The sequence below is a fragment of the Capricornis sumatraensis genome, chromosome 14 (genome assembly GCF_032405125.1).
Source record: "Capricornis sumatraensis isolate serow.1 chromosome 14, serow.2, whole genome shotgun sequence".
In the NCBI taxonomy this organism is placed as follows: domain Eukaryota; kingdom Metazoa; phylum Chordata; class Mammalia; order Artiodactyla; family Bovidae; genus Capricornis; species Capricornis sumatraensis.
This window is the reverse complement of record NC_091082.1, coordinates 44,971,850-44,990,873: the sequence shown is the minus strand read 5'-3', so window position 1 is coordinate 44,990,873 and position 19,024 is coordinate 44,971,850. Positions and strand designations below refer to the sequence as shown.

Genomic DNA, 19,024 nt, shown 5'->3' with positions numbered 1-19,024 from the left:
GTAATAAGGTAAATACCAAAGGTATGATTAACAATTCAACAACTAAATACCAATACAAGTCTTTAATATATGGTATACAGCAAATAGTGAAAGTCACTCAGTCATGTCTGACTCTTTGTGACTCCATGGACTATACAGTCCATGGAATTCTCCAGGCCAGAATACTGGAGTGGGTAGCCTTTCCCTTCTCCAGGGGATCTCTCAATCCAGGGATCGAACCCAGGTCTCCCGCATTGCAGGCGGACTGTTTACCAGCTCAGCCCCAAGGGAAGCCTATATATCCATATAGCAAATGGATAGTGTTATGGAAATACAAATTATTTTACTTATTCATTTGCAAGCTCTATTAATTTTACCATATACTTGATTTTTAATACCCTTACTCTTAAACAGATTTTGTCATTAATTCCCAACTATCTATTGATACTCAAATCAGTTACACCTCTTCCTCCCTCCCTTCCAACTGGGACTTTCTAACCTCTGCAGAACACAGTAATCCAGCTATAGCTTTTTCACCTCCAGCACTCATTTGGCACATAAATCCCTTCCTGTTATATAATCATTTATTAATAAAATATATTATTTAATTGCATCTTAAGTGTCTATTTTATATTTCACTTAACATAAAACTCCTTTCAGAAATTGTGTATTGTAATTTTTTCCACAGGACCTAGCAAAGTATTACTGCATGATAAGTATAAAATGATCATCTCATTACTAAATAGCTTGCTTACTGTGTGCCAAATTTATAAACAATATTGTGGATACAACCTAGCCAACATTTACCTAGAGGTCACTTGCCAACTTGGAATACTTTAAACTTTAGAAAGTCTCAGAGCTTTTCAACTAGTAATTACAAGAGCCATATAGGACAGCCCTGAAGCCATTACTGAGATTTTTTTCCCTCAGATTCTGCTTCATATTAACTTATTCATAGAGAGTGAGAGTGAGTGAGAGTGAAGTCACTCAGTTGTGTCCAACTCTTTGTGACCCCATGAACTGGGGCCCACCAGGCTCCTCTGTCCTTGGGATTCTCCAGGCAAGAATACTGGAGTGGGTTGCCATTTCCTTCTCCAGGAGAACTTCCCGACCCAGGGATCGAACCCAGGTCTCCCGCATTGCAGGCAGACACTTTAACTTCTGAGCCACCAGGGAAGCCCAACTTATTCATAATTCTATCAAAAATAGGTTATCTGAATTCTTAGATTGGAGCAAATGGGAAAGCAGTATCTAAAATCAGCAAGAAGTAATAATAAATTCTTAGGTTTAGGGAAAGGAACACTTTATAAGCAAATTAATAAGTACTCAAAAAGCATGGTAGTATAACCATTTAGTATAGATAGTCCACTATATCTAATAACCTAGGGCATTACTATATAATGGTTGATGTTTATAATGAAGATTGTGTTATCAAGAAGTTTTTAAATTATATTCAGTATACTTTGTAAAAACACAGTTAGTGTAAAATGTATTTACAAGGGTTTCTAACCAAAGTGTGTGTGTCTGTGTGAAGCATTGCTTATATAAAAATTCACTTGTTTGAAATATATAATTCCCTAATCATGCTACACAAATGAAGCTGCCCAGATATAAAATGTGGAATATATTAGAGTGTTGCTCTTTACCAAAACCATGCTATTTAATGTCTGTTCTATTTCCTTACTCATTCTCTGTCTTAGCCTGAAAGGCTTATTGTTCCTCTCTATCCTTTCTCACCCCCTATCTTTTGTTGTCTTTCCACAAAACTATAAGCACCTTGAAGGCAGAGACCGTGTCTTATTCATCTGTGTAATAAAATAGGACTGCAACATTGGTAGGGTTACTCACTCAGTCATGTCTGACTCTTTGCAACCCCATGGACTGTGGCTTGCCACACCTCTCTGTCCATGTAATTTCTAGGCAAGAATGCTGGGGTGGGTTGCCATTTCTTTCTCCAGGGGATCTTCCCTATCTAAGATTGAACCTGAGTGTCCTGCATTGAAGGCAGATTCTTCACCTACTGAGCCACCAGGGAAGCCACTGCAACGTAGTAGATGCTTAATAAATGTGCAGAACAATTATGTATGCTATTCATTCATACTGTCAGAGAGAACTGAACATCATGCTAACATTTTTCTTCTGGACTAAATATACAGGTTATTTTCTATTGTTACTTAATAGAATAGTTTCCTTTTTATTCCCTACAAAGATGTTTCATTAGTTACTATTTTCTTTCTAGATGGATTAGTTGCCTCTGAAGGAGCCATGAGTCCAGATTTCTTCAATGATTATCACCTTCAAAACGGAGATGTAGTTGGGCAGCATTCATTTGCTGGCAGGTAAACAGTCTTCCAAGAAAAATCTAGTATATGGTGTTTCCCTTGATTTTAAAAAGCTAAAATTCTCTCATCACTTCCCGTTTTTCATTTTCCATTAAAGAGTAAACAAATCCTGAATATTTTCAAGAACATGCTTGTTTGATTTTAAATTAACTTACAAAGTCACATTTTTCTATGTAAAAAAATGAAGATATCACAGTTCTAAGAAAAAAATATATTTTTTTCCCTCAGTTTGAAAAATATAGGCTGTCTATTGAAATAGGCAGTACTTTTGACAAATTAATGATGCAGGTTATTTCATGTTTTCCAAATGCAGTAAAATATAAAATAACACAATACATGTATTTTAACAATTACTCAGATACCACTATTTTTAAAAAGTTGATGTGCTGATTAAATTAAGGACTTTTCCTCCTTGCATAGCATTCAAATAAAATATTTAAGGAAAAATCCTGACATGCCAGCACTGTTGTACAATTATAATAAAGTTTCCAACAGATATTCTGCTTCATTACTGATCTCATAGATTTTTAAAATCTTGCCAGAAAGTATAAATAATAGTTTTCCCTTCATATCATTGCTAAGGTATAATACTTTAATTTAGGATGACTATTGCAAATTCACATTAAAATGGTCCAAAGAATAGGTGTAGTCTTTTTACCCTTAAGATTATTTTTTTCTTTAAATTATTGATTTAATTTTCTCTTCTAAAATTACATATTTTATTAACAAATATTTCTGTTTGGAGAATAAGAATACAGTTGTGTGCTTTAAGAATACAGTTGCATGTTCACCTGAAACTATCACAACATTGTCAGTTGGCTATAACCCAATGCAAAATGTTTTTGGTGTTAAAAAAAGTTAAAAAATTAAATTAAAAAAAAATTTTAATACAGTTGTGACCAATGTGTTATAACTCTTGAATCATCACTTTATATTAGCCATTTTAATTCAGTAGTAAAATTCTTAAAATAGCAGTTACTCTTCCTGCATGTAATTCACAATGATATGTTCTGTTTTAGTCTATTCTATTTTTGAAATGCAGATTGTGACCCACTATATTGGTTTCACAATTCACTGATGGTCATGACAAAATTTAAAAGCAGAGTAGAAAATACAGGAGTATTTTATGAATGCAATATCCTTCAGTATATTCAGTAGCCATTAGTGAACTTTAAATAAATAATAATACTTTAGAAATTGTTTCATCGGTGCACTGGATTGTCATGGTAAGAAACTACTTGCCTTAGGGAAAAAAAATTAAACATGATTAAATACCAGAAAGCATATGGCTTTTGACTACTTCTGATGTCTCTGTCTGTATTAGTTATAATTAGAGATTCTATTTAATTATTATAACCAATATATTCCATTGTATGACAGTTCACTGTACAAATGTTTTCTGAAACATAATTAGAAAAGGAAGAAATTATTTTGCTATATAATCCCAATGTTTATATTGAAGATTTTTGCTGATAGCACTTAAGATTAATTTTTCTGCCATTTGTGTTTCACTATGGACAAAACATTGCTTTTGTGTCTCTTGCATATACTTCCAGCTTAAAAAAAGCAAATTAACCGTGCATTACTTACTTGAGAAAGACCTAATGTTTTGTATAGTTATGTGATTTTTAAGAACCTTATTGTATGTTTTGAGAGATGGCTACACTCACTAAGTTTTGTACTGTGTCCAAAGATTTCAGAATTTCATTCCTCAGTTCTGTTAACAAGTTTCTTTTTATAAAAAGACTTTGGGAAAATTCTCTTACTTTTGTACCTTTAGTTCTTTTTCAACATTAAAAAAACATAAGTAGCTTCTTTCACATCATAAAAGACATGTGATGGTAACATTGGCTTAACGGATTTGTTAATAAAACTTGATGTAGACTATATATTTTTTCAAATAAAAAAATGGTATACTTATTTATTATAATCATTTTAAATTGAGATTGTTTGCCCTTTAAAAAGAACTTCCCCTGAGAAAGTTAAGTCTTTTATCTCTTGTCTTTTTTAATTTTTCAGGCCGTAAATATAGTAACTGTATCATTTTCTTTTTGTATTTCCAGAAGAAATAATTTACAGTGAATTTCCTTAGTTTTTTTTGTAGGTAACAGATCAAATAAAAAGAGACTCTAAATTTTATCAACAGAGATACAAAGAAAGCTTAGAATATAGCCAAAAACTCATAGTTATTCTTTGCTACATAGTTTTATTGATCCTCTGTAGAATCATTTACTGTGTTATGCAATTATTTTTGGTTGGTTAGGATTGTCTTCTAATGGGATTCCTATTTTGTTCTTTGTAGTAACTGTGGATTTAGTCTGACTTAGTGTTTTAATTCTACAAATATTTTATTTTAAATTGCTCCACAATTATTCACATATTTTGGCATGATAATTTTGATGCATAATGTCCCAGATGTGAAATTTTAAACTAATGGCTACCTTTAGGTTTCTGGGATCCAATAGGTAAATATAAAACCTATTAGATCAAGTATCATTGACTTAAAATAATATTTTTGAAATATTTCATTTTAATTGATTTTAAGCAAAGTGGGATTTTTTTAAAAATGTAGACAGAAGATGTTGAACTCTTATTCTTCTTCTCTACTGTTGAAATGAGAATAAACAGACTTAATGAACAACATGAAGAATTTGGGTTAATTATGAAAGAAAAATGTCGATTAAATTTTAAATATTGAAAAAGCTGATTTTAAGAACAGGAGTTGTTATCTGTTTAGAGAGGTTTTTTTTTTTCCTTTAAATGAGGAAAATTGTCCACATGACTTAAAAATTCATTCCCTGTTCATCATATGTCTTTGATTAACAAGCAATGTCAAGTTAATTGAAATAGTAATAATTTTTTTAATAATATATAAAATGTGAATGTTTATAATTACAAATGTTTTTAATGATTTGAGAACATGAAAGAGTATGACAGTGCCAAGTGGCATGCTGTTCAGCCAGTACTGGTGACTTTTCAGTCTTTGTGGGTTTTTAACATATCAGTTTCAATGGGTTCAGGTGAAGTATATGATCCCAGATTTCTGCAAGGTAAAGAATAAATTTCTAATTTGTATAAGAGGTTTTTTTTAATTGTTCAGAAAAAAATTCTTTCTTTCTAAAATGACCACATTTCATAATGTGACAAATCTGTTAAAATGGGGAAACTGAGTCAAATTTAGAGAATGCTTTAAACAGTTCAAATTGTATGTTTCTTAAAATCCAAGTCAGGGTGCCCTTCTTAATATGAATGTCTACATCCGTGTAATATAGCAAGGCAGTTTAATTGGACACCAGTGAAAGTTGTTAAGCTCATCCATCCTATTCTACAAGAGGGACTGGGTGTTTAATAAAATACATACTGGCAGTTAGCGAATCCCAGGTTTTAGACATGTGTCACTATCAGTTTGAACCTCTTGCCACCAGAATTTCCCAACATTTAGGGGGTAATGCAGAATATATTAGGGCTCCAAGGCATTAGCTATTGGGTTGCCATTCCCAGAGGGTTAGATGTAAATCTTGCACTCCCAAAACCTGAACTGGTATTAGAAAGTAAATTGGAACTTGCTATTGAAGCTAATTAAAAATAATAGGAGTATGACTGGCTTTTTTCCCCCCTTATATACAATGTATCTGTACCATATTTTTGAACCTTTTTTTTTATTATAACTCTTACTTTTCAAGACTAACAAGAACCTCATGTTGAGAATTTTTAAACTGTTTCCAGCTTTTACAAATCAGTTTTTGTTGCAGTAAAAATGGTCCATTTTTCTTTTATAGGAATCCAATTTTCATAAACTGGAAAAAAATTTCAGGGACTGCTTGGATATCCTTGGGGCTTTGAAAAATATTTTTCAGAGGGCCTGGATTTCTTCTTTGTGGTTGGCACAATGATGTCACTTACTGATGGTTTCACTAAAGTCAGAGATGAACTAGATGTGTGAATTATCTGAGCCATCTGATTCTCACACTTTCATTTTCTCTGTGTGTGCCTGCCTCTTTTTTCCCTCTTTCTTAAAATACTTGGCCATTAACTTTTCTGTTCAATATATAGATGTTTCACATGTATATATTTTATTCTGTTTTCTCTAATTTATTTTCTTTAAAACATTAAATCATTGTTGAAATGTTAGTCATTTGCACAATTTTAAATGTTAGTCAGTTGTACAATTTTAAAAAGTACTACATAGGACTAACACATTATTTTCTTAATAAGTAAGTAGAAAACTTTTATCAAAATTTTTCCTTCATATGTAACTCCAAATGTAAAATTTTGACTTATTCTTTAGCTATAAGGTCACCTTCATTATACTCAACTGTTTAACTCAGTTATTTCACTTGAGAAAAGCAACCTTAAAATTCAATATTCCCTGTCTAAAAGGCATTGTGTAGTATTAATATTTACTGCCCTTTGCATTATTCCTTGAATTACATATTAGGATATTATGTTAAAGCAGTTATTCAAAAGATAAATTATTATCTATATTACAGCCCTTAATTTGGCAATTGAGAAATTATCATATACTGAGGTAAAATTAAATATGCTTATAAAATCCCTTATTTGATAAGTCCTCTATAAAGTTTTAATTGATAAGCCAAATTCTTTCATTTGTTCTCCTAGTATTAGTTTTAGTGACCTTCATTACTGTGGCAGGAGTATAGAAATTATATGGAAGGATCAAAAGAAATGAAAAGAACCTCACAGAAACATTTTCTTTGATAAATATTGAGACCAACCATTTGCTCCGCAGCATTTTAAGAACTAAATGAATTATTATGAAATACTTATTGAATCTTTTAAAGATAATCATTAAAATCACTGCTTTATTAAGTATGTAACTTTTTTGTTCCTAATTTCTTTCCCTATAAACTTTTTCTCAGAGGAGAACATGCTTCATGAAGTCTTTAAAAAAACTTCTAACTTTAGTAATTTTTCCAGTCATGGTGCATACAAATAAAGCAGCCAGTTTCCATTTTCACCTATCAGTTGAAAAATAATTTTTAATGCTTATATCCACACATAGGAGCAAAGAGGTTCTGTGATACACCTCTTGTGGGCATTTAAATGGACAAAACCTCAGTGAACTATATTTGGTAACAGAGAACAGAAGCCTAAAATTCCCTAACTCTGTAATTTCTTTTCTAAGAATTTATCCTCAGGAAATAATCAGAGATAAAGACTGAGTAAATAATTGTGTGTCAAAGAAAATAGATTCATTGAGTGTAGTGAGATCCACTTACCTAATAGTGGAATAAAGGTTATTTTTGTGAAGTTTTCTAATACTTGATCTTAGCTGTATTGAAGTAGGGATATTTGCAAGAATTGCTTTTTAGCTTAAATGGAATTTTGTTAAATCATGATTAAAACGTATACAGCAGAATCTAAACCATGGTCTTGGGTAATAAGACAATGTCCTGTTTACTTTTAAGTTACTCCTTTTCAGGGTATATGATTTGATCTAAACATATCCAAATCTGTGCAAATTTTTATTATAATTATATTCAGTTGTCCAAATGGCATTATTTTAGCATATATAAACATGTTATTTCAGGCTCAGTAATAATTGCTATAGCTAAGTATAACCAGTAGAAATAATTTTAAGTTCTTCCCATCTTTATTAACCAATCAGAAATGCATGGTAAAATTTCTTGAAATGAATAAAACTATTTATAGGAAATAACACTCTGTGATAGGTAAGATTCCATCTAAGGTAATGAAATGGTTTAATTAGTGGGATGTGAAAACAGGAGACCGAGTGGCAATAGCTATGTGACAGTTCTGAAGAGAGAAGCAAACCAGTGCAAGCAAACAGTGTCTTAAGCGTGAGACTCTGGCTCTAACACAGCCCTTACATTAAATGGCATTACATTTTTTTCTCTCTAAATACTCTCAACAATTATGCCAGTTGTTTACTTTTTTTATCTCAGAAGATGGAATGTCTTAGGAGCCTTCTAAGAGTTTCAAAGAATAAAATTTAAGGTACTTTTTTGTCTGAATCTTATTATACAAAGACTAATAACTTGCATGTAGCTAACATTTGGGCTTCCCTGGGGGCTCAGTGGTAGGAATCTACCTCAATCCCTGGGTCAGGAGGCTCCCCTGGAGACAGAAGTGGCAACTCCAGGATTCTTGTCTAAGAAATCCCATGGACAGAGAAGCCTGGTGGGCTATAGTCCATGAGGTTGCAAAAAGAGTTGGATACGGCTTAGCAACTAAACTAAACAACAACAAAGCTAACATTTATTTCATCATGTGTCTCATTTGATCATCAACAGTGTGTAAGGTATATAGGGCAAAGTAGTATTGACCCTGTTTTAACAAATGTAGAAATTAAGGCTCAGAGATTTTTAAGGCACTAGCCGAAAAGCAGTTAGGTAATATAGTGAGGCCTTTAAGCTTGGTAAGAGCCAGCGTTCTTAGTATTACACCATTACTGCCTCCAAATGGCAAGCAGATATGTTAGTCTAACAGTGAACTATGCTTTAGAAAGCTTAGGGTAAATGTTATTAAAATTCAGAGTAAGATATGTAGATTTTGTTGTATAATACAGAATATTATTTACTTATTTTGCATTAATACACTGTATATGGTTTACTGAAAATTGGTGTTTAGATTGCTTGGAGACAAATTGCTAAAATTTATTAACATATCAAGTAACTAGTTCACTACCGTTAAACTGTGTTAAGTAGTTCATTAAGTTCTCTACAGATTAATCCAGTTGAACAAAAAATGAGGATGAAATGAGTGGGATAATCTCAGTCTACAAGGATTAATGTCTCCAGCAAATCTTTTATTTAGCTAATTAACCAATGTAAATGTTTATATATATGATGCTACTGTACTATGCCTATAAGTGAATCCTTATATATTAGTCTTAGTTGACTTCTTTGTTAAGCCTTTTTAATAGAAAAAACTTCTTTTTAACCTTAAAAAAGGCAAAGGAATTCAATTCAGTTCTACTGCTTGGATACTAATGATTTGCATTTCCCAAGGAAAATTGAATTACGTTTTATTAGTAAATTGGGCCTATAACTTTTAAGGCCAGATTTTATTAGATTATCACACATCAGCATTAGCAAATTGTAAACTTTACTGAAATATAGAAATTCAAGCCAAAAATCAAGGCTTAAAATACTGGAAACCTGGGAAGATATTTTATCCTAGAAAAATTATACTGACTTGAAAAAAATATTTTAAGTGATTTGCTTTCCTTTGGAAATTTAGAAGCAAGAGAAGTTGGCTGCAGAACTGCTCTCATCAAATTTGTGTTAATTTTCAGTCTGGTGATCTGAGCTTGGGTTTTGGAGGCAGGCATGATAGCTGTGTGTAAATCCAAAGATCCTCCCAAAGAAAACCAAATTTGTTGTCTCTTTATTGGGCCTTTCATTTAGGAGACGAATTTCAGTATAATTGAGTCTATAAATTTAATAAGTGATCTGAATATGTCTAGATCCTATAAAAATGTTAACACATCAATTACCGTGTAGTTTTGTACCAGAAGAAATGACATGGGAGTTCATCCAGTCATGACTAGGAACTTAATATATCACCACCATTTAAGTGTGATTATCCAGTGTTAAAGTTCATTCATTTTTATAGTTATTAATAGCATTTTTGTTGGCTGTACAGATATACAGAAATGAGTTATAAATTTAAAAAGAAAGAAAGTTCTTAAGCATGGATGACTGCTTTTATGATAAATTTGACCAATAAAATGCTCTTTTTTTAATTGAGTTTTTTTAAGATAATAGGATACACATTACAATTATAAAGACTTGCTTATTCATAGTCTAATGAGAATTTTAAAATTATAAGCAATTTGGTTGATAAGCACTACCACCCCTCCAGAAAAATAAAAGAGAAAGGAAAATAGAGCATGTCATCTTTTATTTCCCTTAAGTCTGGATCCAGTGAATCTGAGTTTACTCCTAAACTTAGGGGTCGATTTGTCTAGCCTGTCTGTGTTTTGATTGATTTAACAATATGATTTAAAGTATTTATCATTAATTGTTTTGAAAGCCCCTGTATTAGAAACGTGAACCAAATGTTTTTTTTTCTTAAATAATTTTTTAAAATAGATGAAACCTAGAGCCAATAGGTTTTTTAGTGTAAAGTTAATTAATTCCCATATTCTCCATATTGCCCGTAGACCTTCCAGATGTGCTATTACAAATAGCTCACCCCTCAGATATGAGCCGTATGGGTTCTGTAAACTGATTTGCACTTATTTTGAATAGGGATTGTACAGATTACAGATGAATTATTAAAGTAAATGTATATTGCCAAATAAATCTAATGGCAAAATATTAAACTGTAGTAAATGAGAAGAGGAATGTGCAAATGAAGACCTGCCTGTTTTAATAAGTTTAGTGGTTACCTTCTCAGTTTCAACCAAAAAAAAAGAGTTTCTTTTTTTGTTTATTTGTTATTGTGTGTGTGTGTGTTTTAAAGTCTATAAAACTGCTTACAGAAGTATCTAAGACAAAAACAAGGAAATATAATGTTCTAAACTCAACCAGTCCAAACCACTTGAGCTGCTATGACAGCTCATAAAACTGAGAGTAGTTTTTAACTGGACTCTGTTTTACATTGCCAAAGTGAATTTTCCTTGCAGGAAGTAGCCAGAGGGTTTATTTGGTTTCCAGTCCAAGGCTTTGATCTTTCTGTACTGTCACATCTCGGGTTACATAGCCCTTTTTCACTGCAGTAAATCTGCAACCGTTAATGAGAATAAAATTTCCTCCTCCTTACTGATCACATGCTGTTAAATGCCAAAACACAGCCAACTGCATATTTGCAGATTTCAGCTACAGTGTATGAAAACAAGGCAATCAGTTTAATCTTGTTGTCTTTGTAATTCATTTTATTGGTCGTTCTTCCTTTCTAAATGACCTGTTTTATCAAGTAAGTGGTTGCAAGGCTAAAGCTGGGAGAAAGATTTAGAATGTTAATAAGCTGAGAGGAGAAAGGTGTGCATGTGAGGGGGGGCAGGGTGAGGGAGTGACTGCACATGGCACATGTGCTACCATCAGTGTTCAAATTAGGTCTAGTTTAATGCTCTTGAAAGCGCAAACCTCTCCTTCTCCTCAAATAAAGAAGCTAGTTTTTTATTTCTTGGATCATGTTGTATATTCAGTTTCAACATAAATTTGCACTTAATTAGTTTATTTAATAACTCAGAACATTATTTTTCACTTTTGACTTCAGAGATTTCATAGTATTTAAAGGATTTCAAAAAACTTGACCTCTACATTGTAAGAGCTATTCTTACATCATTTTAAGTATCCACCGAACCATCTTACTATATGGGTCCTTACAAATACTGGAAATGCTATAAATATCTGTTGAATAAATCAGTGGAAATTCAAAATCACGTTTTAGCAAGCTGAATCTTATACATTGTTAAACATATACATCTTCATAGTGAAGTACAATAAAGTCACATTTATTTTTTGCTACAATGAAATCCCCCCCAGTTGAAGCATTAATCATTTGATTCAGTTAATATATGTTACTAAGTTTATTTTTCACTTAAACCTATTATCTTTATTACTGACTTATTTTCTGGTCGGTAGCTGGAACTTATCTCTGTCAAGAAATTCACTTTTAGAATGCCAATTTAGATGATGGGCATTGATAAATATATTCTATTAATGTTATATGTTTACATAGATCACATTATACATAAATAGGAAATATAAAATATGTAAAAGAAATCTGCTTCTGGTTTCTCACCAGTGAAGTCAGTTTCTGTTATAGCCGTTTGTTTTCACAAAATAAATTATTTCTATTTTCATCAGCAGTGTGTAATACCAGTTCATTGATTTATATAACTGTCATTAAAAACAACTGAAAACTATGTTGAGGCACAGAATAAGATTCTAAATTGGGGAAGTAGAGTCAGATCTTCTGATAAAACAGAGGACCCACTTTGGATAAAGTGCCTGTTAGTTACCCCAATAAGAGGAGAAGGGTAAGAAAAAAGAATGGCATGAAAATTTGAAGAGAAAGGGATGTATAGCACTACCCTTGTCTTTTCAGAAGATATTTGATATAATGTAGAAATGTTGAACTTTAAAACTGTAGCTTGTGCTTTTAGAATTAGTGTTTCCAAATAAGCCTATCTACGTGTAGTTAGACTATAACATGAAAGTTTGCATGTGGGAAAAAAATGATGGAAACTAAAGCAGAATTTTTAGACTCTGTTTTTGAGGGTATTGGGGGCTGTTAAGTAGTTTACTTCTTTGTTTTTCTACTACTTTTAAATCTGCATCAGACAGTCCATAACCCATTCAAAATTCTGGACATGAAAGTTCACAGAAAATTCCTGCACAAAACAATTTTTTTAAGTTTTTGTTGGTCTTTAAAAAGTGAAAGAAAAATCTTAAATGAGTGAAACTGCTCCAAAAAGTTCATTTCTATAACGTAAACCATCCAGTCCAATTTTAAATGAAATTGCTAGAATGGAACAGAAACATGCAGGCTTCAATGCCATACAGACTTAGTCTTTATTCTAATTGTATTATTTAAAATGTTATTCTCTAAAGTTGTTTCAAATCTGTCTATAATTTGAGATATGCTGATTAATGATAATGCGGCATTTATTGAAATTTATTTACTGAGTGCCAGACAGTATGCTAATTGCTATTGTTATATCCCTTCTCTAATTTGATCTTCACAACAACTCAGAGAAGGAGACATTAGGGAAACCAAAGCTTATTGAGTTAAGCAGCTTGCCCAAGGTTATCTCCTTACCTCCAGGTGTCTATTCTTACTTTTACTCCACATCACTCTCTTCCTTCTATTACAGTGAAGAAAGTGCCTTTTCCTTCAAGTGCAGTTGATTCATTTCACTTGGAACCCCATCCCTTCTTGCCTTCCTGAGGTCTTCTTTCATGTCATCCTTCTTCTCCCTTCTACCAAATCATTCCTGTCTGCATATAAACTCAGTGTGGAATCTCCAAAGTTAAACTCTTTGCCCCAACATCACATTCCAGCCTCTACCCATTTCTCATTTCTCTTCATACAGTACATCTCAAAAGACTCTCATTCACTCTTCTGTTTCTCCAGTTTTGCCCAGAACACTCGTAAGTTTCAAATTGCCAAATCCATGGACCTTTCTCGTCTTTAACTCTCAGCAGTGTTTGACACACATGTCCAGGCCCTGCTTTTTGAAACTGGCCCTTTTTCAACTTTCAAAGCACCCCATTTAACTTTCTTCCTAGGATCTTCCCCATTCCTTCCCAGTGTTCTCTGCTGGATATGCCACTTCCTTTTCACCATTAAATGCTGGTTACTGTAGAACTTCAACCCTGTTCTCTATCCCTATCATTTTCGGGAGCCCTCTTCTCTAATTGCACCCATGACCTAGATAGAGGATTTCATCCAGATCCCATGTCATTAAATGTTAATACTATCTAAAGGCTTGTATTTTTATCTGATACCTCTCCTCTGAGCACCAGCTTTATTCTTGTATTTAACATACCCAATTGAATGTTTAGTAAAATCATGAGACAGCTTTTGGTTTCCCACATGCAAATAGGTGCCTGCTCTAATCTTCCACTTAAGCAAATGTCACCATCAACCAAAGTTCAAACCATAAACTTAGGAGTTTCCCCTGGTTCCTCCCTTTTCTTCACTATTACCACTATCTCCAGTGCAAATCATCTGCAAGTCCTGTTGTTTTCATTACTAGACTGTCTCAAACTTGGCCTTTTCTTTCCATATCCACCATTAGTACCCTAGTCCACGCCACCATCATCTGTCACCTGAACCATTCAGAATAGCCTCCTGACCTCCCTGCTTCCATATTTACCTTCTCTTGCAATCCATTTTTTCCCCAGACTAACCATTGTGATCTTTTTAAAATGTAAATCAGATCATTTCAAATGCACAATGTGTAGTATTTATTAAATATATAATCAAGATGTATATATAGTATTATGTACTTGTAATATAAAGTTGTTGGTAGGAGCCTAAGCTAAATAGGAAAGTTTTTAGTAACCTACATAACATAAAAAACTGCCTTTTTAATTGCAGTAATTTGTATACATAAAGGTGATTGCCTCGATTGTTATGATTGAGTTAAGAAAATCCTAGTGCACATGTGTTACACTACCGCATATCCAGCTGAATATACCTATACTGAAAAGTACCATCTATACTGAGCGTAAGCTTTCTCTTGCTTTAAAAAAATTATTGTCAAAAGAAACTTGTAATGTCCCAATATTACAAGTTTTATATTAGTTTTCAGTGTCACATAGCCTATGTTTTGTAGAAACAAATTTTACCACATATTTAAAATTAATAAAAGGTTTTTTGATCTTGTTACTTTATTATTGGGTCTTAACTAGTTGACCTGTTGATAATCAGTTTATCAGAAGTACAGATTATATACTATTGGAGATTATTTTATTTCCAAAAGATACTTTTAATTTTTACTTGAAGTTTCTGTGATGATGAATGAAGATAACTTTATAGAGTATTAAATAAAAATACAATTGAAGTAAGAATATACATTTAATGTTTTATTTTTAACATTTAAAATTTATTTTATTCAGTAACCTTTTTAATTTAGAAACACTTGGATGGGCTCAAAGGATAAAAATCAATAAGAAATAATCCTTTTCCCATTGAGAAGGATATATATAGTTCAGGGTTAAAATATAGTTTTTTGAAATGACTTAAAATATCCTATTTATTATTCTTTATTTCAATCTTTAAAAAGATTTTTAAAGGTAACAGTATTATCAGGCTTAGAAAAATAATTAAATAATTAATACTAAGTACAGTGTCAGTTTTTATATATCAGTGGTCTTTTACATGTTCCTGCCAACTTTTATATTGTTCTCACACCTTGATTAAATGTGTGTGTGTGTCCCACTGACATAAATGTCTTAAACATTTTTTACTTGTCCTTAATCTTTAGACAACACCAATTAATCATTAGAGAAGAATGCCATAATATCTTAGATACTTTTTTAAGAGCATGCTATTTGTTAACTTAACTTCTGTTACAAAAGATTATACCTTTAACATTTTCTTCCAGAAGAAAAAAGATAATCTAATGACAATATTATATGTCAATAATATTTCAAAACCAGAAAAAATAAAAATAATTTTTAAAGATATTGTGATGAATTTTCTTAGACAAGTAAACAGATTAATATTTTTGCATTTTAAACTAAGCAGTGCAATATTTGGCAAAGAATCACATTATTATTAAAATACAACCTTCTGAGTTTCACATAGACTGTTTAATAATACTGCTCCTTAATGCTCTGGTGATTCACTAGAATTCAGTTACTTCATTATAACAGTAAGCACTTTGGAGGGACTGATTCACACAACAGCTTTTTGTACCTATGTAGTAGAATGCCTCTTTAGAAACACGTCCATCAGTCAGTTCAGTCGCTCAGTCATGTCCGAACCTTTGCAACCTCAGGAATCGCAGCACGCAGGCCTCCCTGTCCATCACCAACTCCCGGAGTTCACTCAAACTCACGTCCATCGAGTTGGTGATGCCATCCAGCCATCTCATCCTCGGTCATCCTCTTTTCCTCCTGCGCCCAATCCCTCCCAGCGTCAAAGTCTTTTCCAATGAGTCAACTCTTCGCATGAGGTGGCCAAAGTACTGGAGTTTCAGCTTTAGCATCATTCCTTCCAAAGAAATCCCAGGGTTGATCTCCTTCAGAATGGACTGGTTGGATCTTCTTGCAGTCCAAGGGACTCTCAAGAGTCTTCTCCAACACCACAGTTCAAAAGAATCAATTCTTCGGCACTCAGCTTTCTTCACAGTCCAACTTTCACATCCATACATGACCACAGGAAAAATCATAGCCTTGACTAGACTGACCTTTGTTGGCAAAGTAATGTCTCTGCTTTTGAATATGCTCTCTAGGTTGGTCATAACTTTTCTTCCAAAGAATGCTCAAACTACCACACAATTGCACTCATCTCACACACTAGTAAAGTAATACTCAAAATTCCCCAAGCCAGGCTTCAGCAATACATGAATCGTGAACTTCCAGATGTTCAAGCTGGTTTTAGAAAAGGCAGAGGAAGCAGAGATCAAATTGCCAACATCCGCTGGATCATCAAAAAAGCAAGAGAGTTCCAGAAAAACATCTATTTCTGCTTTATTGACTATGCCAAAGCCTTTGACTGTGTGCATCACAATAAACTGTGGAAAATTCTGAAAGAGATGGGAATACCAGAGCACCCGACCTGCCTCTGGAGAAACCTATATGCAGGTCAGGAAGCAACAGTTAGAACTGGACATGGAACAACAGACTGGTTCCAAATAGGAAAAGGAGTACGTCAAGGCTGTATACTGTCACCCTGCTTATTTAACCTCTATGCAGAGTACATCACGAGAAACGCTGGACTGGAAGAAGCACAAGCTGGCATCAAGATTGCCGGGAGAATTATCAATAACCTCAGATATGCAGATGACACCACGCTTATGGCAGAAAGTGAAGAGGAACTAAAAAGCTTCTTGATGAAAGTGAAAGAGGAGAGTGAAAAAGTTGGCTTAAAGTTCAACATTCAGAAAACAAAGATCATGGCATCTGGTCCCATCACTTCATGGGAAATAGACGGGGAAACAGTGTCAGACTTTATTTTTGGGGGCTCCAAAATCACTGCAGATGGTGATTGCAGCCATGAAATTAAAAGACCCTTACTCCTTGGAAGAAAAAGAAACATGTCAGTGTCCTACAAAACATAATTTGAATAGTGAGATTTGAAGAGACATTGTGTCAAAGAGCTTGATGTAAATGTTACTTTCTGATATCTCCCATCTCATGAGCAAAGGTTTACTCAGTAGAAAGCTTTCATTTTACATAGTAAGGTAGATGGGGAAGGAAGGAGGTAGGTATAAGTAGGTAGATATTCCCAAGGAAATGAGAGATAAAACAGTTTAGCCTTTGAACTTTTTTTAATGCTGATATCATAGCTGTTGATGAATTCTAAAAAATTTTAAGTGAAAGAGTTTTAGATTTGTTAAAATGCATTAGATCTTCTCATTTTTTAAAAAAGGCAGTTAAGCCTCCATTGAGGGTTATGGAAGGGAACTCTGGAATTCAGGGGATTAACTATGAGCTATAATCCTGTAGGTTTTATTGTTGTTCAGTCTCTAAGTCATGTCCAATTCTGTGAACCCATGTACTACAGCACACCAGGTTTCCCTGTCCTTCACTAGCTCTCAGAGTTTGCTCAAACTCATGTCCATTGAGTCAGTGATGCCATCCAGCCATCTCATCCTCTGTCACCCCCTTCATTTACTTGTTGGAATTTTAGGCCAATATGAAGTTTTTCCGTGGTAGCCCAAATCACTTCGTAATCTCATTAAGTATTCAATGGCTCTGCCAACTAAATATAACTCAGATCTACTTTGGAGAGACAAATGTGACACTCTGCTATAGAATCTATTTTCAAATGATGCTTTGTTTTTGTATTTGAAAAGAATGATTAGTATTTTTCTCAACTTTATACTTTTATCATTAAAGTTAATTATTGGTGAACATAAAAACCTATGTATGTCTATGTTGGTTTTTACATAAAAGCTACATATTTCAGACTAGAGAGGCATAACCAACAAATACTTTCTTGTGCCTACAGTCAAAATTAAAGGTTTTAAATAGTCTTTTGAATAGATGTATAGAGAGGAGCATAGTTAATGATTTTCTGAATATCATCTCATTTGTGGACATAAGTCTGCATTCTGTATCAAATAATATAACATACTTTAATATATTTTTAAGCCAGTCTTTTATGTTTAGCTTTATCTAAAGTTGATACATCCCACTTTTTCAGAAATTCTTTCCATTTCAGGTTTTTCCAGCCAAAAACAAAGCACCTCTTTATTGGCCTGTCAGAACTTAAAAGGCAAAGCAGTCTTAAAAAGGGATCCAGATTTGTGTGGACAATTTCAAGTGGCTAATTTAGAGCCCCTCAAATGTGAAAGGATGGGAGGAGGCTTCTATGATCATAGTTAGGCAAGTAAATTTTTAAATTACAACTGTAACTTAAACTGATACAAGAAACCCCATAAAGCTGTATTCACTTGGGTGCTTAAACTCCATGCTGAGATCTCTTTTGAGGTAGTAAAAGGCAGGAATTCTTAAAAGTCTCAAAATGTTTTATTTTTTTAAGATTTCTGGATTTTAAGGGCTTTATAATATTGGGTGATTATAGCTCAACTCATTCCCTGTATATACTAAGGGAAAACAGAAACTATGTCAATATCCTACAGTTGCATCTTGCCTTTTTCTTCTAAAATCTGGGGCAAGGAAATAGTATTTTCCATCAGCAGGTGGGCACCATCATCATTTTAAATCAATTTTTAATCTTTCCTTGTCCTTTATACTTGAAATAACTAATATACCTGTGTGCCCGTTGGAAATACTACTTAAAACCCTGTACTGCCTGTGATCTCAGAAATGTATGGTACATTTCCATCTCTCTGAAGAATTCTCCTCATAGTTGCCCAGCTTTGCTTATATATCCCATATTGTCAGGTTGGCACAATCCCAAGACAGCGAACATCACAGAATGAAAATACCCACCCTAAACACTTTTATAACCCTGTGCCCTTTTCAAAGAAAAGCCAGCACTGTAGCAGTAAACCTAAGTACAGGAACTTATGCAATGTGGGAAGTGGTGATTTGTGTGGAATAACTAAAAACTTTATCCTTGATTTA

General features: G+C 33.2%; 1 protein-coding gene across 1 annotated transcript in view; it reads left to right on the top strand.

Moving 5' to 3' along the window:
• KIFAP3 (kinesin associated protein 3) overlaps positions 1–19,024 on the top strand; it is a 146,074-nt gene that overhangs the window by 112,854 nt on the left and 14,196 nt on the right. Inside the window, exon 19 of the mRNA XM_068985999.1 lies at positions 2,219–2,318. Coding sequence (XP_068842100.1) covers positions 2,219–2,318 — 100 coding nt within the window. The remainder of the gene's footprint in view (positions 1–2,218; positions 2,319–19,024) is intronic.